At 44.9% G+C, this 25935-nt stretch overlaps 1 protein-coding gene across 1 annotated transcript in view; it reads right to left on the minus strand.

The window, feature by feature from the left end:
• Positions 1-25935, minus strand: part of CECR2 (CECR2 histone acetyl-lysine reader) — a 151462-nt gene that overhangs the window by 38974 nt on the left and 86553 nt on the right. Inside the window, 6 exon segments of the mRNA XM_068560773.1 lie at positions 3671-3840; positions 4668-4717; positions 7392-7496; positions 8129-8268; positions 9335-9518; positions 25025-25119. Of these exon segments, the coding sequence (XP_068416874.1) occupies positions 3671-3840; positions 4668-4717; positions 7392-7496; positions 8129-8268; positions 9335-9518; positions 25025-25119 (744 nt within the window).

The raw sequence follows: 25935 nt of genomic DNA on the forward strand, positions 1-25935 counted from the left end.
ACATCAATTTATCTGTTAAAGACCTGATGTGTATAACACACCTGACTATCACTGTCTGTAACCTTAGCTAAAATGCTTTCACTAGTCTACACCCCCTTGACTTTAATCTTGCCATAAAAGTTTAACTTTCATGTGGTCAAAGCGGCCTTACCTTCTGGTTCTTTCATTATTTCAAAGTTTACAGGACTATCATACCTCCATGAGTTATCCCATCAGCTTTGCCTCTCTGTAGACTTGCAATTATTTTGGTAAGAAACGTGGATTTAGTTTTCTATCAAAATTCCTCACCAGTTACAAGCCGCCAGAAACAATGGAGGGACCAAGTATCAATCCATCGCTAAGTACTAGGCCAGGTACTGGACAATGGTCCTTCCCACAGAAACTGGGAAGTTACAGCACTTCATTTTACTAATAAGAAAATTGAAATTCAGAGCTATCAGGAAGCTCATCCAAACGGGCAGCTAGAAGAGGGCGGCGCCACGCCTCCGGGGGGTCCTAGAGGAAAGCTCACGACGCGCAGCCTCCCAGACCCTGTGGCTCTGCGCCTGTCATGTTGCACTGTAATCTGTAACGGTGTCTATTCTGTTTTACTGGCATGTGATTTCCATTTCACATTCAAATCATCGGTGTGTTTATTACTAGAACAGACCCCTTTCGGCCAGTATAACTTGGATGGGTACTGGTAGGTTCACATAGTCACTGTCAAAGGAAGAATCTACACAGTGTGTGTGTTTTAACTTAATGTACAAAAATGTACTGCCATTCACCGATCATATGATGCAGGCCCACTGAGGGGGTTCCCGGAGATTCCCTCCTAATAATCACCCTCTTAAACCTTTATCTGCCCTTCCAGTTTTGTTTTTATAATCACAAGTGAGATGTTAACGATACTTGCAATCCAAATACCGAAACCATAAGATTGTAATGAATTTTTTTCCTTTCATCTTTTACTATTTTATCCTAATTTGACAGTCAACCTTTCAGAAGCAACTCATCTTTAATGTTTTTGTTTAATAAAAACTTTTTATAGAAAATTTTATGCCCTTATTTTGTTTCATAATATTTAGTTGTGTAAATTCAGTAACGAGTACAATGGACACACACAGGTCTGTGAAAACATCAGCAGGATGCCCAGCTCGCAGGTTGTCATTTCCCGTGGGTGGCCTCTCGAATGAAGACCCCCCCCCCCCGAGGGTGCTCCTGATGTCTGGCCTCTGTGCCAGGACAAGGCAGTGCAGTCACCCCACTGCCCCCACCCGCAATATCTACGTTCACCGGGTATTCTGGAGGAGAGCTCTGTTATGCTGGGACTTGGCTAAGGCGACAACAAACCTCAATTTATCTTGGTGACTACTGACATGTAAACTTTCCTTCAAGAAACAGAGAGGTCTGGCATCCTTACTCGAGATGTGAAGAGATACATGTACTCGCAGTTCTGTACCTTCTTCTTTCTCATCAATTCTGCACAGGCATAGTCAGATTCACAGCAGCACCTGTTTTGCTGCTGTGGCCAGTAACTGCTAACCTTTAGCAGGCATAGGAATGAATCACAGAGCAACAGAACCACTTCCAGCCATCCTGCCAGGCTGGGACGAGAGCAGGGCGGGATCCGGCGTCTAGCGCGGCCCAGGTGACGCCCACGCAGGACGTCGGGAGCCAGTACTGCAGTGAGCGCTAAGCAACAGACTTTGTTAAGTGCAATTCTATTCCCCTAGACGAAATGCTCTAAAATTCTGCCTCTTACTCTTTTCTTACGTCACACACACAAGACTTCCAAGACAGTATTCCCGTATCACACATGCCACTTAACCCCGATGGGCTATGAGTTATTATTCTTTCGATGAGCAAACAGTCTTTATTTGTTAGTGCACTTTTAAAGGCTTGACATTTATATTACTGAATGAAGAGCGTATTTAAATTCATCAGGAATGGGGCACTAAGATAACTATATCTCATTGGACACAGTAACCAAGCCACTTCTTTTTTCATTTTTGAACTGTTTGGAAATTATCTTTTCGTAAAGGTTTAGAAAATTTTACCTGTGAATAAATCTAAATGATTCTGGAGCTTTTGATGGGATGCTTTTGTGAAAACTCTTCTTCCCTAATTACTGGTCTGCTAAGGTTTCTGGTTGCATAATTTAGATTCTGGGGTTTTTTTTGGGAAATCAACACCCCATTTCACTAAGGCTTGCAAATTTACAGCACTGTATAGCTTTCAAAATATCAAATCTATTATTTCTTTTTTCAGCTTCTAATTTCATGGTTCTTGAAATTTGTATTTAAGGTCTACCTTAATTTTTTCTTCTCTTGCAAAGAATCAACTCTTGAAATTTTCTGTATCAAAACCATCCGTTTTATGCTTGTAAGTTTTTTCCCTTAGTTACACTATTCAAAAGTCTGAGGTTGAATATTGCAGTTAAAAAGACAAATTATAAAAGAAAGTTTAAGCAGGTTAGGTACATGCCTTACAGATGATTTAAGGTGCTGCCATTAATCATATCAATAAAGTCATATACAAGGTTATGTAAAGTTATAAAACCATCTCTATTTAATAGCTACTTTAAGAAAACTAGATTACATATCTCAAGTCCTGGAAAAATGGTCACAGTGTGCTGCGGAGGACAAGATCCAAGTGTAATCATAGTCAACGGGATTAAGGACGTCGATGGGGAGATGCTCACCCATGAAAATGCAATTCCGTGACTTTCTAAAGTTCACCCCAAAGCACCAACCTGCTCAATGGTTACAAATATCATTGGAGTCACGACAAATCAAGCAATGTATCTGTCACTGTGTCCCTCCCTGAGGGTGCTGCAGCAAGAGTTTATGAACACTTTCTCCTCAGATGTCAGGGGCAGTGCTCGCATTTTTCTGTCTTCTATTAACAAGTATTAAGAATCAGGAGCATCAGATTTATGGACACTGGATGGTTGTCAGGCATCCGCCACAGAACGGGCGTTCCAGGAGGTCACCTGTGGGGTTACAACGATGGGGAAGACATGGCCCCTGATCCGGAGTTGCTCAGACAGCTCCCAATGAAATGAAGTCGGGAAGTGCACTGGGGGAGGACACCCTCGCTTGGGAGAGGCAGGGGAGAGCTCACAGACACAAGGCCCCCAAGTGGGGCTTCTGAGAGCCTTGCAACAGGCGGGGGCAGGCGGGGTACAGGACGAAGCCAGGATTCAGTGCCCTGCAGTCAGAGGGGGCAGCCGCGGGGAGCTGGCACTAGAGCCACAGAGAAAAGCACCTTCAGAGCCTGCTGTTAGAGGGAGACAGACCAGAAGATGATCTTTTTTTAAAAAGGAAAGAAAAAAAAAAAAAAAAGGCAGCAGTCTATGTACAGGGAGAGGTACACACAGGGTGCTCTGCAGAGACACACCTGGGGCTCAGGGGGTGGTTCCCAGGGGATGCTGGGAAGGAGGAGAGCTGGCTCCCAAGGGTGAAGAGCGGTGAGGACGGGGTAGAGGCATGAGGATTAAATCACACGGCCCACAGTGAAGGAGAGTGGGGGCACAAGGTCCCATTTTAATGCCCCAGATGAAGAAAGATGAAGGCTGGACCAGCTGCAGGAGAGTGTGGAGTGGAGGGTGCTCAAACCTCTAATGAAGGAACCCTTTACCAGAGCAGCTTGACGCCACACACGGAGGACAGGGACCCTGTCTGCACACCTTCTGGGCAATCATGCTGCAGATCTCGGGCAGGAAGTCCTCGCTGAGGAGCTTGTAGAGCTGCCGCTCTCGCAGGGAGGTCCTCTCCCGGAAACTCTCGGTGACCTGTCTCCACTCCTCTTCTGTCTGGCACAGGAGCCACCAGGAGCCTTGGCCTGGCCCCTGGGACCCTAGAAGAGAAAGGGGTGGCTCAGTAAACAGATCCCATGAGACCTGTTTCTTTCTATCTTCACTTTCAGTTGGACCCTGGGTTATGATCAAAGCCAGGTAATCAGAAAAATGGGGGACCCATTACCTTTTAAGGTTGATGCTGTGTACTTCTGGTTTTCCTGTTACTATCACTGTTTACAACTAAGAGATAAGAATGTGTAAAGGCAATGCAAATATAACTATTGTAACCTTCATGATAGATTCTCATATACCAGAAATGCTTTAATGTATTTACTTTTCTACAAAAATGGTTTTGATTGAGCATTTGCAGTCTTGCTTGTTGCACTGAGATACTCTAAATTGCTATTTCTCCCCAAATTTATACAATTTGGATTACAGAACCGAAGTCTAGGTAGGAACCCAGTACACTTCCTTATGTAGTAAAGCATTTTACTGGGTTGGCCAAAAAGTTCGTTCAGTTTTAAGTAAAAATAAGACACATTTTTCATTTTCACCAAGAACTTTATTGAACGTATTCACTAACCGAACAAACTTTTTGGCCAACCCAATACATTAAAAGAAAGCTCTCGGAGAAGCTGCTCTTTCACTCCAACGTTGGGTGCCTATTCTGCTGGGCCTGGGTTAGGGGGCCCAAGTGAAAAGACCTGGTCCTGATCTCAAGCTATCTGTCAGGGGGAGAGATGGGCACAGGGAGACGATGTGTGAAGGGTGAGGAGGCTAGTCAGAGGCTACTGTAATAGTCTTAACGCTCTGCACTCGACTCTGGAAAAGAACACAAGTCAATCATGTTCATACAATCCCTTCTGACCCCAACAAAGGCCATTACCATTTCTTGTCTGCGGCTCAGATGCTAAGGAGTTTTCTTCCTGCTTTTCACTGAAACACAGGAAAAAGAGGCACCAATTAAAACAAAGGCATGTCCAAAACTGTTGTGCTCCCCTGTAAGGTAGACACAACTGACTTACTACCAGGAGTGAGTGAGTGAGTGAGTGAGTGAGTGAGTGAGTGTGTGTGTGTGTGTGTGTGTAGGCTGGCTATGGAATAAATGAACACAGGCGGGGAGGCCGGTGTGCTGGCGCAGAGGGGAAAGACGGATACACGGGAACACATGAAAGGAGAAGTTCAGTGTCCACAGGTAAATGCCAAGAAAAGGGCTTCCTCCCGGACTGCACTGAGGGTGGCACTGCAGGCGAGGCGTATTGAATTGGCCCTCACAGCTGGCTGGAGTGAAGAACACAGGTTCTGAGGCCAGGCCACCTCTATTCAAGGCTTGCCACCACCTACCATGTGACCTCAGAAAAGTCACTGAACTTCCCTGTAAAATGGGGCTATTAGTAATGCCCACCTCACAGGGATGCTGGAATTAAATTATAAAATACAAATGTGCTCATCAGCCTGACAGTGTTAAGTCTCCCTGAATCATGAAGGACATTCTCTGGATTTTCTGGTCTGTTTTCAACCACCTAACCCAGCACCGCCCCGAACAGCCTCCCGGGAGAAGGAAAATGTCCTGTACTGTCGCTGTCCAACGAGGCAGCCACGGGCCACGAGTGCCTGCTCAGCTGAAGTATGTCAGGTGTGACTGAGGAACCACACTTTAAATTTTATTTATTATTTTTTAAAAATAATTTGTCAGGGCTTCCCTGGTGGCGCAGTGGTTGAGAATCTGCCTGCTAATGCAGGGGACGCGGGTTCGAGCCCTGGTCTGGGAGGATCCCACATGCCGCGGAGCGACTAAGCCCACGAGCCACAACTACTGAGCCTGCGCGTCTTGAGCCTGTGCTCCGCCACAAGAGAGGCCGCGGCGGTGAGAGGCCCGCGCACCGCAATGAAGAGTGGCCCCCGCTCGTCGCAACTGGAGAAAGCCCTCGCACAGAAACGAAGACCCAACACAGCCAAAAATAAATATAAATAAATAAATTTTTTAAAACAATGGTTTTAGGGGCCGCCCTTTCTCTTTACTTTTTCCCCCCTTCTACACATATCTTACTGTCTACATTTGTTTTTCATCATTCTTTAAAAAACAGAGGTATAGTTTTAGATTACAACACAATGATTCACAATTTTTAAAGACTATACTCCATTTATAGTTATTATAAAATATTGGCTATACTCCCTGTGTTGTAGAGTATATCCCTATAGTTTATTTATTTTACGTAGTAGTTTGTGCCTCTTAATCCCCTATCTTGCCCCTCCCCCATCCCTCTCCCCGCTGGTCACCACTAGTTTGTTCTCTGTTTCTATGAGTCTGTTTCTGTTTTATTATATTCACTAGTTTTACTTTTTAGATTTCACAAAATTTTATTTAATTTAAAAATACTTAAATACTGTATTGGATACAGAACTCTAAAGAATAAAATCACCAGCAGAGGGTAGCACAAGCACACATATGCTTCTTAAAATGACTACAGCCCCACCACTAAGGCACTTTAATTGTTGGGACTCACAGGGAAACTGAGATAGTACAGAACAGATTTCTGAATGTATCAGGAGGTGTAGATCGCTAACAAAATCCAGAAACAGATGCCTTGTGTATAAAACATGATTATAAGAACATTTCTCACAAATACTGGTGGGAGGAAAGCTGCAATCTGTAGTCAAAATTTCTGGAAAGTTAAGTGGAACAGTGACTGTTGTAACAAAAAAATCAAATTCCGATTGATTTATTCATAATCTGATTCTTAAAAATATTTCTTAGTAGTTAATAAGCAGCACAGTGAAATCTGGTCCACTTCAGGCATTTAGGTTACTTAAGTAGTTCTAAAACGCCGAAGGATGAAGCAGCTTCTGTGTTATTAGAATTTTTAAGACTATGACCTAACTTCCATAAGTGAATAATGATAGATCTGATCCTCAAGTAAAAGGAAAAAGTATTTCTACACAGAACAGGTCAGATTCTGCAAACTCTTATATTGAGATTCACATGGTGGGAATTCCTAAAAGGCAATGACACATTAAAATAAAATTTCCCGGGACTGCCCTGATGGTCCACTGGTTAAGACTCCGCACTTCCACTGCACGGGATGCGAGTTTGATCCCTGGTTGGGGAACTAAGATCCCACGTGCCGCGCAGTGCGGCCAAAAAATAGTAATAATACAATTTCCCAACCGTAAGAGAATCTTTTTCTTTGCTAAAAATTAAATATGAAATAAACACTATAAAAATGTTTAAAGTCTTACCTTTTCTTTATTGTAGGAAATTGTATTCTACATAGAACAAAGCATGTTTACTACTAAAATCTCCTTACCAGGGAAGAATTAACTCCTAAACTCATATACAGTATTAAGTCTCTCCACACTCCTGTGAAGAAACGCGTGGTGTAGGGATGGCACCTTCAGGGCACTTCCTGCAGGTGGGCGCGGATCTCGGTGTCGTCCACTGTCAGAGTCCCCACTGTCCAGTGAAAGCGAGGGGCCAGGCAGGAGGCCCCCGAGGACTGTGACGCAGGGCCCATGTCCCCCCCGAGGCACAGAAAGCAGGACGGAGGCGAGTCCCTCCAGCGAAAGGGTTCGGGTTAGGGACCTACACAGACTAACAAGATTTACTCACCTCACTAGAGTTTCCTCCTGCAGTTTTTTCCGTTTTGGGGGTCTTCCTCTTCTTTTTCCTGTTTTCCCAGGAACACTTGAGACATTTTTTTGTCCTTCACTTTCCCTAAGAAATAGTACGTTAAATAGAGATGTTCTGTCATAGGACTGATGTGTTACATATGATTTATAAGCTAGTGATCAGTGTTTCTGCCCATGAGGTTACTAAAAAGGAACAAAGGCAGCAATTACAGGGAAAGAGCAGGGTGACCTCCCATTTTCCATTGTTAAAACGTGGAACGAAGGAAAACAACATCTCCCACATGAACATCTGAGTGAGGCCTCAGGCTTCGCTAACAGCAAAGGGCCCAGCAACCGGGACGTCTGGGGAAGATGCAGCATCGCTCTGGGATGCTGGGGACAAGGCCTCTTCCTCACTGAGGGCATCAGCTCTGGTAGGAGAAGGGATTCTCCAGAACCCACTCTGCTGGAGGGAAAGGCCCCGGGGAGCACTTGTGCTGCTGAGAACCTGGCGGGCAGAACGGCCTCTGGGGTGGGGCCGCTGAGAGCCGGGCTAGAGATTAATTCCTTTTCACTTCTGTGTGAAATAACTCTTTGCCATCTCTTTGTAGACATGCTGCTACAGCTAATTCCTTCATGAGAAAAAATAACTTGTGCTGGGGAATTCCAATGTATTTGATTTGAATGACGCTCTTGTATTAACAGTGGCTATGGCAGCCCTGACCTTTAGGAAGGTACCTGCTCAGAGAGAGCTCTCCGTTGGATTTTCCTTGTACTGGGTCCTCCTTGTACATTCGCGTCCCATAGAAATACCAGTAGAGGGCCCCGGCGTTGTCCTCACCCAGCGGTTCCACACGGAGACTGTCTGCATCCAGGCCCTGGGCAGGACAAGGAAAGAGGTTTGGGCTCACAATGAACAGAACTAAAGAGACAACTGAAATGAGGATTCTGAATTTATCCTCACATATCCCTCATATTAGAATGCTCAAGCATCTTCGGTAATTCTCTGTCAGGGTACCCGACACACGGGACGGGGTGAAGGTGTCTGCTCTAAGAGCAGGATACGGAAGTACTTCACACGAATCCCATTGCCACCATCGCCCCTACCTCGCCAAAAAAAGAGCAACCCAAAGGGATTTTGATGAACATGTGACATACTTGGTGTAAACATGTATTCTGTGTGTACCAACAAGAGGAAAGACAATTCCAACAGGAGAGTCTGGTGCTGTGGCAGCCACGTCCCCCATGACACTCTGTTGCCGCCGGCCAGTCCAGCCCAGGGCTCCGCACTCCCCCAGCCTGACCTGAGCTGCCACCCCCGGGGGGGTGGAGGCCAAGACCTCAGCAAAGACTGTGCTGGGCTGCACTGCGGTTTTCACCATGGTGCCCACCTGAGCCCAGGAGCACCGTCGACCGTCGACACAGTTCATCATTTCTGACCGACCTCCGGGTGAGGGCAAAGCAGAAGCCCGCCCGCGCCCTCCCTCTGAGACAGGATAAGAGGGAGGGGGGAGGCGTCCAGAGCCCCACCCAGCACACATCTACAACGTGCGCACGGTGTGCGGTGAGGATGCGTTAAAGTCCTTGGGAGGTTTCATAAATATTTCAGTTATTCTAAGTCAAGTTTCAGACCTCAGGAAATAAAACTCAGTGACTAATGTAACTGCAATTCTGGCTGATGACAGAGCAAACAGGAACCTAGGATTGTTCCCATGTCAGGAGGGGACTCGGTACATGGAAAGAAGAACAAACCAAAGTAGAAGTTAAACCAAAATAAAATAACATGCAGTCATCTGAGTGTGTGGCTTGGATTCCCCTGGCAACAGTGGTAACGGCTGCATCTACAATGCAGCAATGTGCTGCATTCCCAAGACCAGCACAGCATCCAAACGCTGGCTTCTCTAAACCTCTGCTCCAGGGACGGGGTGCCTGTCAGCTACGCACCTTGAGGAGATCGAAGACATCGTCTGCGTCCAGCCGGTAGTCACAGAGGCGGTGGAGGATTTCCACACGGGTGCGAAGGGGCAGGTCCTGGAAGCTAGCTTCCCTCAGGGGGTTAGGCTTCCCTTCTTCCAGCTCCCAGCGGTAGCTGATGATGTCCTCCAGGTAGCTGTGGAAGGTCTGAGGCCTAACCAGGCGGCCCGAGACACAAAGACACATGAATACCACAGAGAGAGGGTGGTGTGGGGGGAGGGGGGAGGGGTGGCTGGAGGTGGGGGGTGGCTGGACAGCTGACAAATCATCAACAGCAGCAGGAACGGAAAGTGCCAGGAAGGGCCCGGGGATCCCTTGAGGAAGCACTATGTATTATTACACCATCTCCTGGTTTTTCGAGGGAACTCCCTATTATCCTACTCAGTTTACAGCATCTCCTGACACCGTCAAGTCCCAAAGATCATCAATATTTAAGAAGGTTGCGGGACCTTCCCTGGTGGCACAGTGGTTAAGAATCGCCTGCCAATGCAGTGGCCACGGGTTCGAGCCCTGGTCCCGGAAGATCCCACATGCCACAGAGCAACTAAACCTGTGCGCCACAACTACTGAGCCCACGCGCCTAGAGCCCGAGCTCTGCAACAAGAAAAGCCACCGCGATGAGAAGCCCGTGCACTGCAACGAAGAGTAGCCCCTGGGAGGGTGGGAGGGAGGGAGACGCAAGAGGGAAGAGATATGGGAACATATGTATATGTATAACTGATTCACTTTGTTATAAAGCAGAAACTAACACACCATTGTAAAGCAATTATATACTCCAATAAAGATGTTAAAAAAAAAAAAAAGAGTAGCCCCCTGCTCGCCGCAACTAGAGAAAGCCCATGCGCAGCAACAAAGACCCAACGCAGCCAAAAATAAATAAATTAATTAATTTAAAAAAAAGATTAGGTCCACAACTTAGATGGCAAACAGCAAAGAACGCCAATGTCTGCCTGACCTAATCCATTTATATTTCAGGTTAAGATGCAAAGGTGAAAAAACCTTCTCCAGAACATAGGAGGCTACTCCAGGGAACTCCCTGGCGGTCCAGTGGTTAGGACTCCATGCTTTCACTGCCAAGGGCCCAGGATCAATCCTTGGTCGGGGAACTAAGATCCCACAAGCTGCGCTGTGTGGCCAGACAGATTAATTAATTAATTAATTAATTAATTAATTAATTATTTTAAAAAGAGGCTACTCCGACGTGTAACTATACTTTCATGTGCTGTTACACGTAAACTTGTGGGTGTGTTACGAAACACTATATTCTAAATTTGAGGGTTTTTTCTATAGAAAACATTTACGACAACTTAAATTTTTGATTAGTACCTAAATGTGCCTTGTGTATAACAAGTGCTGTTTAATTGTTAGTTATTCCATATCGCAACTATTAAAGAATCTGGATATAATTTCACCTAATGCTTGATTTAAAAATATTTTTCTCACTAAACAAAGAGCTCTAAAGGAATTATGTGTCAATATAATTTTTACAAGAGGCATGTATCATGTTAACTTATAATCTATGTAGTTATATTTGTAGAAAAAGTCAGAAGAAATACTCATAGAGAAAAAACAAAGGGCCTTAGGCAAATACGAAATTAAACATCTTGCTTCTTCAAAGAGAGAAGAAACTTTATTTCCTTCCTGTTGATACCTTAAATGCAGACAGTGTGAATGTGGTTACCTTATCAAAATGCAGCATTACACCTGGAAACACAGGGCTCTCAGCACCATGACCTGAGCCCTGCTTGCAGGCACCTGCGGGAGCCTTGGGACCAGCCTGGCCTCCTGCCCACAAAGCTGGTGCTGCCCCTTCAGGTGGAGGCGCTGAGCAAAGAGCAGCTCAAGCTGGCGATGAAAGGCAGAGAGTGTGGCAAAGGAGAAATTGAAAATAAAACGGGGTGCTTTTTCATTTCAAAGAGTATGAAGAAGACAACCTGCCTTCGGTAATAAACCCCTTTATCTGCCACATGCTTTCTAGGATTTCTACTGCACACCAAGTACCCTAAACAACAAAGTGTGCTCTTCCTGCAGTAAAATGAAACGTGGACTCGGTGACATGAGATCATTCCAGGAGGACGCGGCAGGAGGCGAGGAAGCACAAACAGCCGCGATCTGCCTGAAAGCCCCTACTTGTCCCAAGAGCTGCATGTCTGAGATTCCTTTCCAACAGCCCTATTATCCTACTCAGTTCCAATTACATCACTTCTGCTAAAAGTTTCTTAAGTCATCTCCATACCACCTTACCAAGAGATACTAACGGACTTACAATTCAAGATCACTCCTTTGCCTTGTATATAGATAAGCCTCATAAAAATCTGTATCTCTTTCTTTTTTTTTTTTTTTTTAATTTATTTATTTATTTACATTTATTTTTGGCTGTGTTGGGTCTTCATTTCTGTGTGAGGGCTTTCTCCAGTTGCGGCGAGCGGGGGCCACTCTTCATCGCGGTGCGCGGGCCTCTCCCGTTGCGGAGCACAGGCTCCAGACGCGCAGGCTCAGTAGTTGTGGCTCACGGGCTTAGTCGCTCCGCGGTATGTGGGATCTTCCCAGACCAGGGCTCGAACCCGTGTCCCTTGCATTGGCAGGCAGATTCTTAACCACTGCGCCACCAGGGAAGCCCATGTATCTCTTTCTTTTAAAGGTCAGATATTCGAGGGAAAAAATTTTTGAAGGCAGCGTGGTCAAGGGTATTTGAAACAAAAAGGCTCAGTAAGCCAACAATTAGGGTTAATACTTTGTACTTAGCGGTTCTTCATCTTCTCTAGGACACAAAACTCTTTCAGAATCTGGCAAGACCGTGCACTCCCGCCCTCAGAAAAATAAGCGCCGTGATTCTGTGTGCTGCTCAGAGGAAGAGTGCGTGGCAACAGCTGCTACAAACTGATCCTACGTTTTAAATCTCTCAGCTCAGCTCAGGGCACTTCTTCCTGAGAGCTGCCACTAATCCTTTCAACAGGACGTGGGAACAAAAAGATGGAACCAACCAGAGGTTCTGAGCACAAGCAGGTCAGTGCTCCTTCTTGTCTGAAAAAAGTTCCAAATGCTAAGTATCCCTTGATTTCTTAAAATAGTTTGCACAAGAGAGAGAAAAAAAGACAGAACTATCTTTCCACAGTCGCAGAGTGAGCATCTCTTAGGACCCCAGCAGAGAACTGCTTATTTTCCTTCAGACAGAGCAAGCTTCCACTGTGAGACCCACATTCCCAGGGACAGCGTGGCCCGAGAGGAGCGGGCTGACACGACCTCGGCCGGAGCTGGAGCTGGCAGGACCCTGCACCACGCAGGAAACAACCTGCCTGAGAAGATCACAAGGAGAAGGAAGGCTCTTGTGTCAGTTCTGAGACATGAAAGTGTATCTGCAGTCCACGTGCAGGGAGCAATGAAGACCTGGCACCGCGGGTGCCATGTGGAGACTAAATAGACAAATTTTATCTTCCCATTTGCTATAGCTACTGGTGCAGCTAATGAAATACCCACGTGCACAGTTAAGCCACATTTAACACAAGTACTTGGGGACTTCCCTGGCGGTCCAGTGGTTAAGACTCCGCACTTCCAGTGCAGGGGGTGAGGGTTCAATCCCTGGTCGGGGCACTAAGATCCTGCATGCCACACAGTGTGGGCAAAAAGCTTAAAAAAAAAAAAAAAAAACAAACAAAAACCAAACACACGAGTACTAGATTGAGATAAAGATTTTGGTTCCAAGTGAAGCAACAAATAAAAGGCTCCATAAGAAAATTTGATGAAGTGCTTATTCTTAAAGATCATAAAAAGATTCAGCCCAAAACAACTAAAATAATGTCTCTTCTATAGGACTATATAGTGCCTGCCATATCCTGAAATATATCCTGAAATCAACGTGATAGCCAGGATAAGTAAAAAATCATGACAATTTCAAATTAAAGGAAAATATGACTAAGATACAAAACATATCTTTTAACTGGGAAATATGTATATAATATAGATTTTATTTGTGTATATGAATGTTTATGTTAGGTAACAAAGAAAAGTATTAAAAGTCATCTGGGGGACTTCCCTGGTGGCGCAGTGGTTAAGAATCTGCCTGCCAATTCAGGGGACACAGGTTCAATCCCTAGTCCGGGAAGAAGATCCCACATTCCGCAGAGCAACTAAGCCCATGGCACCACAACTACTGAGCCTGCATGCTCTAGGGCCTGCATGCCACAACTGCTGAGCCCGTGTGCTGCAACTACTGAAGCCCACGTGCCTAGAGCCTGTGCTCCGCAACAAGAGAAGCCACTGCAATGAGAAGCCCGCTCACCGCAACTAGAGAAAGCCTGCGTGCAGCAACGAAGGCCCAACACAGCCAAAAATAAATAAATAAATAAATTTATTAAAAAAAAAAAAAGTCATCTGGAAATCAACATGTATTAATCTTTAAATAACCCAAAAGAAAGCACTGAAGGACAAAGAGAGGAAAAAAGAAGGAAACACATGAAAAGACACTCATTAGTCATTTGGGAAATGCAAATCAAACCCCAACAGGGTTCCAGGTCACACCCACCAGGATGGCTAAAATTAAAAAGACAGATAAGAACAAGTGCTGACCACTTGTTAACAAGTTCGTAGAGAAATGGGAACCATCGTATACTGCTAGTTGGAATGTAAAATGGTGCAACAACTTTGCAAAAGTTTGGCAAGCTGCTCAAAACTTAAACACAGAATTACCGTTATGACCCAACCATTCCATCCACTCTTAGGTGTATACCCAAGAGAAATGAAAACATACACCCAAACAAAAACAAGTAGACACACATTCATACACAGCAGCATAATTCATAACAGCCAAAAAGCTGAAACAGCACCAATGTCCATGAACTAACAGATAAATAAAACATATATCTATACAACAGAGTATTTTTGGGCCATAAAATGAATGAGTACGTGATTCATGCTACAACATGGATGAATTCTGAAAACATGCTAAGTGAAAGTAGCTGGATACCTATATGTATGCATTCCACCTATAAGAGGTACGTAGAATAGTAAAAACATAGACAGGAAGCGCATTAGTTAGTGGGACTGGTGACTGGATGAAGCAAGGAGCGACAGCTGATGGGTGTGAGGGGTCTTTGGGGGTGATAAAATGTTCTGGAATTCAACACTGGTGATGACTACACAACCTTGTGAATATACTAAACACCAATGAACTGGACACTTAAAAACCCCCAGAGAACAATGGAAAACCAACCATACCAGTAACTGCACTAAATGTAAAAGGACTAAACAGCCCAGTCGAGCACCGCCTAGAAGGAAATTTACAGCTTTAAAATGCCTGTATTGTAAAGAAAAAAGGCTCATAACAAGTATTATAACTTGAGAAGAAAGAAAAAGAAGAGTAGGCTAAAGCCAAAGCAAACAGAAGAAAATAATAAAAATAAGAAATCAAAAACAGAAAAAAATTTTTTTAAAGAAAACAGGCAAACAGTAGGTAAAGTTAAAGCTGGTTCCTTAGTAAACATTTGAAAAGTTGATAAACCTGTAGAAAGGATAGAGGGAGAGAGAGAGAACAAATTCCAACATCAGGAATGAAAGTGGAAAAACCACTGTAGATCCTACAGATAGTAAGAGAATAAGAGAATATTATGAACAGCACTATGGAAATAAATTTAAAAACTTAAATAAAATAGACAAACTCCTTGAAAAATGCCTAAATTACTTACCAAAAATGACTTAAGAAATAGAACACTCAGGAGAAAAGGGAACCCTCCTACACTGTTGGTGGGAATGTAAATTGGTGCAGCCACTATGGAGGACACTTTGGAGGTTCCTCAAAAAACTAAAAGCAGAGCTACCATATGATCCAGCAATCCCACTCCTGGGTATATATCCAGACAAAACTGTAATTTGAAAAGATAAATGCACCCCTATGTTTATAGCAGCACTATTGACAACGGCCAAGACATAGAAGCAACCTTCACCCGTTGACAGATGGATGAGTAGATAAAAAAGATGTGGTACACATATACAATGGAATATTACTCAACCATAAAAAGAGGGTGAAATAATGCCATCTGCAGCAACATGGATGGACCAAGAGATTATCATATTAAGCAAAGTCAGAAAGAGAAACAAATACCGTATGATATCACTTATATGTGGAATCTAAAATATGACACAAATGAACCTATCTACAAAGCAGAAACAGAATCACAGATATAGAGGTCAGAATAGTGGTTGCTATGGGCAGGGGGAGAGGGATGGACTGGGAATTTGGGGTTGATAGATGGAAACTATTACATTTAGAATGGATAAACAACAAGTTCTTACTGTATAGCACAGGGAACTATATTCAATATCCTGTGATAAACAATCATGGAAAGGAATATGAAAAAGAATATACATATGTAAAACTGAATCACTTTGCTGTACAGCAGAAATTAACACAACATTATACTTCAATAAAATTTTTTTAAAAAGAAACAGAACACCCAAATAGCCTTAATCTATTAAAGAAATCAAATCAATAATACTCAATCAAAAACTTGCACACAAAGAGAACTACAAACCCAAAGGCTTTCAGTGGTGAACTGTTTGAAAGAAGTTACACAAACTCGGACTTCCCTGGTGGCGCAGTGGTTAAGAATCCACCTGCCAATGCAGGGGACATGGGTTCAATCCCTGGTCGGGGAAGATCCCACATGCCGCGGAGCAACTAAGCCCGTGCCCCACAACAACTGAGCCTGTGCTCTAGAGCCCGTGCGCCACAACTACTGAGCCCACGCACCACAACTACTGAGCCCACGCACCACAACTACTGAAGCCCGCGTGCCTAGAGCCCATGCTCCACAAGAGAAGCCACCGCAACGAGAAGCCCACGTACTACAACGAAGAGCAGCCCCCGCTCGCCGCAACTGGAGAGAAAGCCCCCACACAGCAACGAAGACCCAACGTAGCCAAAAATAAATATAAATAAAATAAATAAATTTAAAAAAAAAGAAAAGAAATTACACAAACTCTTTCAGAAACCAGAGAAGGGAACACTTCTCAACCCTTGTGCCAAAACCTGACAAAGATTCATAAGAAAATAAAATTACAGACCAATATTCTTCATAAACATACACGGAGAAATCCTCAACAAAACAGCAGCAAACTGAATTCAGCAACAGACAAAAAGGGACAGCACTTCATCACACTTGATGGTTAAAGGCTGAATACTTTCCCCCAAGATCAGGAACAACACAGGAGTGGTGGCCGGCACAGTAATAAGACAAGAGAAGGAAGCTCTTGGGACAGAGAGCCGGGATAGAGGCTGGAACGGAAACAGACTACAGAAACTCCTCAGTCAGCGACAAGACCAATAAACTAAGAAGTGAATTCAGGAAGACTATAGTAACACGGTCAATACAAAAAACTCAATTGTATTTTACATATAATGGCAACAAATAGCTGGAAAATATAAAATACTTAGGCACAAATGGAAAGATGTACAGTATCTTTACAATGAAACTATACAATATTCCTGAAATTAAAGAAGATAAACAGGGACTTCCCTGGTAGTCCAGTGGTTAAGACTCCAGACTCCCAATGCAGGGGCCAGGGTTTAATCCCTGGTCAGGGAACTAGATCCCGCACGCCAAAACTAAGACCCAGTGCAGCCAAATCAATAAATTAAAAAAAATTTTTTAAATAAAAGAAGATAAACAAGTGGAGAGATATCTATCATGGTCAAGGACTGGGAAACTCAACATTGCTCAAAATGTCCATTTTCCGTAGCAGGCCTTTTTTGTGGGGTGGGGGAGCTGACAAGCTGATTTTTAGATTTGTATGCAAAGAACCCAGAATAGTCAAAACATTTAAAAAGCAAAACTAAAATATAAAAAGGTGGAGAACTCACCAATTTCAAGACAATCTGGTACTTGTATAAATACAAGACATATAGATCAATGGAATAAGGCAGAGTCCAGAAACAGACTGAACATATATGAAATTCATAAGGAAAAAAATGGACATTGATTGACCTTCTACTTCATACCATACACGAATACTAACTCAAAATGCATCATAATGCCAACTGCAAAAAGCGCTAAAACTGTAAAACTAAGAGAAAACCTCAAAGAAAATCTCTTGACATTAAGGTACGTCCCGATTTCTTAGGAAAAAACATACTAAAAAAAACTGGTAAATTAAGACGTCAACAAAATTAAAATTTGCCATTCTTTAAAATACAGTGTCAAACAAATGGAAAGGCAAGCTACACATCAGGAGAAAACAGTCACAGCCCATTATATATCTAGTCATCAGGGAAATGCACATTAAAACCACAATGAATCAGTAAAATGAAAAACTGGGTAAAATTAAAATTAACAGATGTCGGCAAAGATATGGAGCAACTGGACTGTTCATGTGTTGCTGGTAGGATAAAGGTCACCGCTGCTTAGAAAACAAGTCAACGTCAATCGTGCTCTCACGCACGACCCAGCAATTCCCGAGAGAAACGAAAAGACATCCACGAAAACATCCATGCAAGTGTTCTCAGCTGCTCTATTCTCAACAGCCCCAAACTGGAGGCAACATACAAGTCTACCAACTAGTAGACAAAAAAACTGTGATATATTTTTGCACTGGAATCCAATGCAGACCCCCTCCCCTAAAAGGAACAAAGAACTGATACAAACAGCAGCGTCAGTGAGCATCACACAGACCCTGTGCTTCCTCAAAGAAGCTGGACACACAGAGCCCACACTGCACGATCCCAGCCACACACACACGAAATTCTAGAATAAGGCAAAACAATCTGCATCAATAAAAATCAGGTCACTGTGTGGGATGCAGTGGGGTTTTGGGGGTGTGGGGAGGTTAGATTTAGTGCAAAGGGCACTTTCTGAGGACATGGAAATGTATTATCTTGAGCAGCATGGTGACCGAGTTTGTGGAATTAGAAATAGGAACCTATTTAATTTTCTAAAAACAGGGGCCAACTATGGCCCATGGGCCAAAGCTCGCCTGAATGTCTATCTTTAGCCTGTAAGCTAAGAATGTGAAAATCATTCTTTTTTAATGGTTGGAAGAGAAAAGAAATCAAAAGGATATTATTTTATGACACAAGAAAATGATATAAAATTCAAATTCCAGATTATGAACATCTAATAAAACACAGCCACAATCAGTCACGAAGCACTACTCTGGCCACTTCTGCACTGGATGGCAGAGGGGAGTAGGTTAGACCATGTCACCCACACAAAGCCTAAAATGGTTATTCTCTGGCCCTTCGTAGAAGAAGGTTGCTGACCCCAGTTCTGAGACGTGCAAACCGCAACATTTAAGACATGCAAAGTAGCCTGGGTCAATATCCACTTCCTACTCCACACACGTAGATGTTTCTGGTATTTACTAAAAGCTCAAGACTGTTCTAAGGCTGTCATAAGTGAATTCATTTAATCTCACAATAAATTTAGTAATGGGTATGGTTATCATTACCATTTTACAGATAAGGCAAGTAATGCACAAAGAGATTAAGGAACTTTCTTAGCTCCACATAACAGGTAAGCCTTAGAACCAAGAACGGCAAGCATTCATCTGTCCAAAATCCTCTTTCTTTAGGGTGGGATGAAAATAAAACTTCAGAGAATACCGAGCACAAATTCACTCTAAATGTACGTGGATACCACTGGAGGGACAGAATAACGATCACTTTAGGCAATTCCTTTCAATGGAAAAAGTAAAATTCATTGTGATGTTTTCTTGTCTGAGTGATCACTGCGTAGGTGTATTCAGTTCGTACAAATTCACTGAGCTGTATGATTAGGCAATGTGCCCTTTTCTGTGTGTATTATAATATATCAACAAAAACAAGTTTTTAAAGGGCTGAAGCCTGAGCCTCACTTCAGACCAATTAGTTCAACTTGGATCAACCAGACCCCAAACTTACTTGTCCATTCAGAAATTTTTTTATTTCATGTATACTTAGCTGTTTTTAACACAAATAAAATTACAGATTATGTTTTCGGCAATGCTCTGACACCTCACAGGTATGATATGAAAAAGGGTGGAACCATCACTTGCCTCCCTGGCCCAGCACAGAACAGCAGGACCAACACTGCCACCCGCTGTCCCCAGGAAAGGGGGACGAGCACGGAGGGCACCAGGATCCCCCCTCCACAGGGGGTTGAGGGGCCCCCCACTAATTCTGCTTCTGTCCATCCGAGACTCACAGTTTCCTTCAACAGCAAAAAAGTCACAGAAGCAGCTGCCTGTAAAAGGAAGGGGAAAAAACTCTTCTCTCCTCCCGGTTACACCACCGTCCGAAATTTTATGACATTCATTTAACTAGGGTCACTTTTTCTGTTTCTTTAAAATAAATTAACCTCTCGTTTCAAAAGAAATCATTTAGGAGTAACTGACACAGTGTTGTCATAAGGAAGAAACTAGTGTTAAGAGGCCTGCCATCAGCACTGGGGAGGGCGGGCAGCTCTGCACCGTACCCAGAAGCAGAAGGGCTGGGGAGGACACAGAAGACAGGGTGACACGGCGTCTGCGGGTGTCTGATGAGCCAGCACAGCTTGATGAGACAGACACATTCTGAAATATTAAATGCCATTTGCACCTCTAGGTACACATGTGTGAAAAAGCAAACTGTCCAGAACAGCCCACCCGGCACCCCATCTTCAGGAGGGGTGGGGTTTCTGCTCTATACTACTTTAGGCGATGCTTTAAAACTTTTTTTTAAAATTTATTTATTTATTTTCAGTTGCGTCAGGTCCTCATTGCTGCGCGCGGGCTTTCTCTAGTTGCGGCGAGCGGGGGCTACTCTTTGTTGCGGTGCTCCGGCTTCTCATTGCGGTGGCTTCTCTTGTTGCGGAGCACGGGCTCTAGGCGCGCGGGCTTCAGTAGTTGTGGCACGTGGGCTCAGTAGTTGTGGCTCGCGGGCTCTAGAGCGCAGGCTCAGTAATTGTGGCACGCGGGCTTAGGTGCTCCGCGGCATGTGGGATCTTGCCCGACCAGCGATTGAACCCGTGTCCCCTGCATTGGCAGGCGGATTCTTAACCACTGCACCACCAGGGAAGCCCAGAATTTATTTTTTTATACTGCTAAAATCATTAATTTCATGTAAAGACGACAGAAAACAAAGAGTCAGAGTTAGAGACTCATACTTCAGATTCTATGAGGGATGAAGATCTGGGCTCCTGATCTCTCAATTCTTTGTAGGGATTATTCATCTTCTAACTGGCTACCTAAGTCTCTGGATGTTTCCTTCCCTGTAAAACAGGACCCGGTTAGCCGTTGAGGGGATCTCCCTCTACCTCTTCTTCATAGCCTCACAAGAAGACTGAGGAAATGAAACGTACCAAAGTGAAAGTAGATGAGTGATGGGAGAAGCCTGCTTCTAACCTAAGAATATCCTGTAGAACACCCATTATTTTCAAACTAATTTTTTTTTATAGGGGATATTATCAATGTAAGTACATTTATAGTGGAGGCTAATGGTAAATATGGGAGAAAATTAAACTAGGAACAAGTTAGTTATAGCCATTTACTGAAACAAAAGGGAAAATCAAAACCTCTTGTTGATAATTCATTTATACAGGACCACATGTGACTATCCAAAAATCAACTGGTTCTTGTCCAAAAGCCTACCAAAACAGAGAACTTATGATATGTTGTTAATAACTAAGTACACATGATTAGATGCAAGCATAAGCCTCACCATCAACATGCAGTTTTCCTCTGGAGAATACAGTCACTATTAACAAGCAAAAGCATGTGCAACAGGCCCCCCTGGTGTTCACAGCCTTGCATGGTGGGCTCTCCTGAGTGGGGCGCAGCTCATCTGGGGCTCGCTCCTGGTCACAAAACTGGGCAGGCGAGGACACTCCCGCGAGCGCGCCAGGTCACGAGGGGAGACACAGCTGGGCCGAGAGGGCTGCACGGAAACAAAGACCTGGGTCCTACAGCTTCCAGGGCGACTCTGCCAGCAGCGTGAAGGACCCTGTGTCCCTCCCCAGCTAGGCCTCCAGACACCCCGAGCGGGGCCCCCGACAAGCCACGTGCAGACCCACAAAACCGACCGATACCAAATGCAGTTTCAGCTCTTCGGCCTGTGAACTGCGCTAAGCAGTCACAGGAAACAAACATACAGCCCTCCCGAGGGCGGCCATGGTCCCAGCAGCACGGCCGGCACAGCAGATTCCTGACCCAGAGAAACTGATGTTTAAAGCTGCTAAGTTTTAGGGTAATTTGTTACATAGCAGTAGATGACGAATACAGCATGAAACAGGCAGAAGCACAAACATGAAAAGGAAGGGGGTTGATAACCTAGAACATCAAGAGAATCAACCTTAAAAAATCAAGGTCAATAAACTGGGCAGATTCAAGATACAAACACAGGAATATGTTAGGAGTATATCATATTCTACACTTGGAAGTACTTGTACGGTGCTTGAGTATCACTCAACTCTTAGCAGCAACACAAGTTAAAGTAACCCAGGAACGGATCTGACCTACATGAACAAAGCTACAACTTTTTACTGAGCAACATCAGGACTTTTTTTTTTTTTTTTAATAAATTTATTTATTTATTTTTGGCTTCGTTGGGCCTTCATTGCAGTGTGTGGGCTTCTCATTGCAGTGGCTTCTCTTGTTGTGGAGCACGGGCTCTAGGTCTGCGGGCTTCAGTAGTTGTGGCACACGGGTTCAGTAGTTGTGGCTCATGGGCTCTAGAGCACGGGCTCAGTAGCTGTGGTGCACGGGCTTAGCTGCTCCGCGGCATGTGGGCTCTTCCTGGACTAGGGCTCGAACCCGTGTCCCCTGCATTGGCAGGCGGATTCTTAAGCACTGTGCCACCAGGGGAGTCCCACAACATAAGGACTTTAATCAAAATATGGAGATTTCCTTCTGGAATATGACAAGATTATATCATTTTCTGGAAGAACTAACAAGCAGGATTAGTTAAGAGCAATGGTATCAGAGCCAAAAGAGACTGGCAGGTACAGCCAGGAACAGCCGAGTGGATTCTCACGTGTCAAAAACCTGGTAAAATGTCAAACAGACACCACATGCCAACAGGGAAGGGAAGCTCTACTCCATAGATGGTATGAGCCGACTCTAGCTATTCAGACCTTCAACTGCAGCCTGGTCCCCGTCCCCACCGTCACAGAGAAGGCAGGCGTGCGACAGGCAGTATCCAGAGCTGCCGAGGGCAGGGGACACCTGCCCCGCAAATTTTAAATGGGCGTTTCTTGTGCTTGATCATCAACCAACACACCCATGGAAGACACGGCCTAAGTATGTAACAGGAAATTCAAGTCCACAAACCACGACTGTGCGCAGTAAGGTTGGAGAGACAGCCTGTCAGGCAGGAGGCACCAGGTCATCACCTTCACCCACGAACAGGCCTTCATGATGGGCTCGCCTCTGCCCTCAGGCCTGATCTACTCACTCGCCCCTTCCTGGTCCCCCGCCCTCCCTGCCCTCAGGATCACATCCCCGAACTCGTCGCCCAGCCTACAAGGCCTACTAGGCTCCTACTCCTGTTGTGCTGTGGCCACAGGATTCCTCGAATGTCTGTGCACGCCGGAGACGAGCAGGGAAAGAAGGTGAGCAGGTGGGCCAAGCAAGCCCAACAGATGCAGAGTGACAACCAGCCTCTGTGTCGAGAGCCACCAGGCAGGCTGGGGCCCTGTCTTCCCTCCAGCTGATCAGTGTCTTAGATGCTTTCTAAAAGCTACAAACTGGGTTTAAACATGAAGTCTCATTTTAGATGTCGGCAACGAACCAAAATTTAACACTCAGGGGCTAGTAAGACTTTGGACGTTGCAGCTCAAATAAATCACATCTCTGAACCACATGGGACCTTCTGCTCTGCAACCCCTAGCCTCTGCTCCAGGGCGTCAAACCCCAGACACCCACTTTCCCACCTGCAACTTCGGGGGTGGGGGTGGGGGGTCCGTCCTTCCTTCACTCACCCTCTTTCTGGGCTCTGTAATATAAGGGCACTGGCTCAGGAAGCACCCCATGACGGCTCGGTCCATGGCCCCTTCTCACACAGGCCACGTGCTCTGTGGATGTCACAGCGCTTGCCATGGCAACTGCACATACTCTGAAGTGGGACCCAGGACCGAGGGTCCCGAGGGCATCTGCCCTCCAGCACCCTGGCCAGAGCGAGGTGAGGCAAACAGACCCCCTCGGACACTGATGGTCATGGGTGAAATGGAGCAACCTCTGGGGTGAGCGGCCTGGAAATTTATTTTTTGAATCTTAAGTGGGCATTTCTTTTGACGGAGTGACTACACTTGCAGAAATTTAAGAGTATGATTCACTAAGGTGTGCAAACTTTTATGTCCAAGGCTATGTAATATAGCATGTTTATTAACAGTTAAAAGCTGGGCACAAATGTTCATCTACTAAATCGGAGTATTTGACAATCTCATTTAAAGAAAAGGTGGTTATAAGAAAAATTGTCATTGTGATGAAAAAAATGAAAGATAAGAAAAAGTGAAATTACATACACAGTATGACCACAACTGCTTAAAAACCACACAAACTCCCAAGTTACATCTCAAAAAGAAAATGGGAGAAAATATACTAAACCTTTTGTCATGGTGTTTAAGTGGTAAGATGGTAGATTTCTTTCTACTCTTTGTTTAGCACGACAGCCTGGACGCCCTGGGGACAGTCAGTACACTCGCGGAGAATGCAGGAGATGACGACTACAGCATGAAACAGGCAGAAGTACAAACACGGAAAGGAAGCGGGATGATCACTCCACACACACACTCACACACACACACACACACACACACACACACACACACACACACACACACACACACACACACACACACACACACACACACACACACACACACACGCCGAGCTCCGCGCTGCATGCAGTAGCAGTTCGTCAACCCCTCACTCACCTTGTTACCACACGTCTACCCCCAGCCCTAACAGGCACCTAGGAGTGGATCTACTAGAACAGAAATATTTCAGACACCGTCTTTTTTTTTTAACTGTCTGAAAACTGTAAACCGTAACACCCCAGACTCCTGCCTGCACGGCGAAGCCCGTCCTGTCTCAGCTTCCCGGGAGCTGGCCGCACAGTCCAGCTCTGTGTGGAAACATAGTAGCAAGAGAACATCTATCAACTCTATCAAAACAAGGGATGAGGCCTTATCAGGAAGATCCTTTATTTGTTGACAGAGATGAAATCTTGCTCCAAATTTCTACACATCTCAATGTACCAGACAGCTGTCTACTTGGCAACTATGGTGTGAGGGGGCCCAGAAGCTCCATGTTAGAAATGATGCCACTGTTTACGTGAATGGAAGATACATACCCCAGGGGCAGAAATACAGTAAAAATCTAGTTTTAATTTGTTAGGCATCATTTTACCAATACTGAAAACACAGATCAGAAAGAAAGCCCTACATTGAGAGAACACACTCCACACTTGAATATGGTAGCTGGTGGACCCAAGAGTAAGGGATACAGATTTCTGAGAGTGAAATAAAGTCAAGAATTACAATAAAATGTAAACTCAGCTGCAGAAGGAGCCAAACACGGGACCTGGGAACCGTGTGTAAATACACTGTTATGTCTTGGCCAGTGATCTGCTCTGGTTTATTCCAGGAGACACGAAACACCACTAGGACTGGTTAATTCCTTCCCTCCGCCAGAAACAGTAAGATTGGGGTTACTCACGTGATATCCCTTCGCTGATAGCAGCCCTGAAGTAGGCAGGCGATCAGGTCGCTGATAAACTCCACGTCATCTCTGTGTAGAGCTGCTTCTAACTCCTGAGGAGGAAGAGAAGGGAGAGGGATTGAGAGCTCGGACACAGATGCAGATTTCCTAACAGCCAGCAACTCGTCCCTTCCAGGTCGCCACCACACCACCGCTGCCGTCACCATCATGGGCCAACTGCCCTCCTTTTTGGTTTTCCAAGAGTTTACTCCCCCACTGCTCCTTACCAAGCTCCATCCCTTTCACCTGCACACACAGACACCTCTTTTTACAAGTCAATGCCAGCACAGTCATAAAAGAGCTTAACTTATATAAATATACTGTTTTGCTTTCTATTATTTCGCAAGAGTGTAAAGGAGCAAATATGTAATTACTCAGAAAGTATTCATTTATTTAGGAGTTTCAACAGGTAAACCAACTGCAGCAGCTTTCCAGAACCATGCTACCTTGAGAAGCAGCACTAGTAGGAAATAAGCAATTTGTGGTCCCCACAGGCCTGAGGGAAGGAGGTTGCCAGCGCCAAGGCCAAGCTTACATCACCTGAAGAGAAGTGAGGCAATGCCGTGCTAAGGGGCTAATCTCAGGGGAGGTGCACGTGCTGTCCTTGGGGTTTAGGCAGAGATGCCAAAGATTTAGCTTGACTTCGCACATACTCTAAACAAAGGTTCGTTGAGGAGCTACAGGGACAAAAGGTGACAGCGTGGAATTTTGGGAGATTCTATTCCCTTCTCAAGCTCCCACAGTGAACCAGTGTTCCCTGAGATGATGGAACACGCCCCAGTCACCAGCTCCCGGGACGCAGAGAGGGCCCACGTCTGGTCCACCAGGATGCCGTCCACCCACCGTGCAAGCGATTTCCCAAGGGTCCA

Source organism: Eschrichtius robustus, chromosome 13, assembly GCF_028021215.1.
Source record: "Eschrichtius robustus isolate mEscRob2 chromosome 13, mEscRob2.pri, whole genome shotgun sequence".
NCBI lineage: Eukaryota > Metazoa > Chordata > Mammalia > Artiodactyla > Eschrichtiidae > Eschrichtius > Eschrichtius robustus.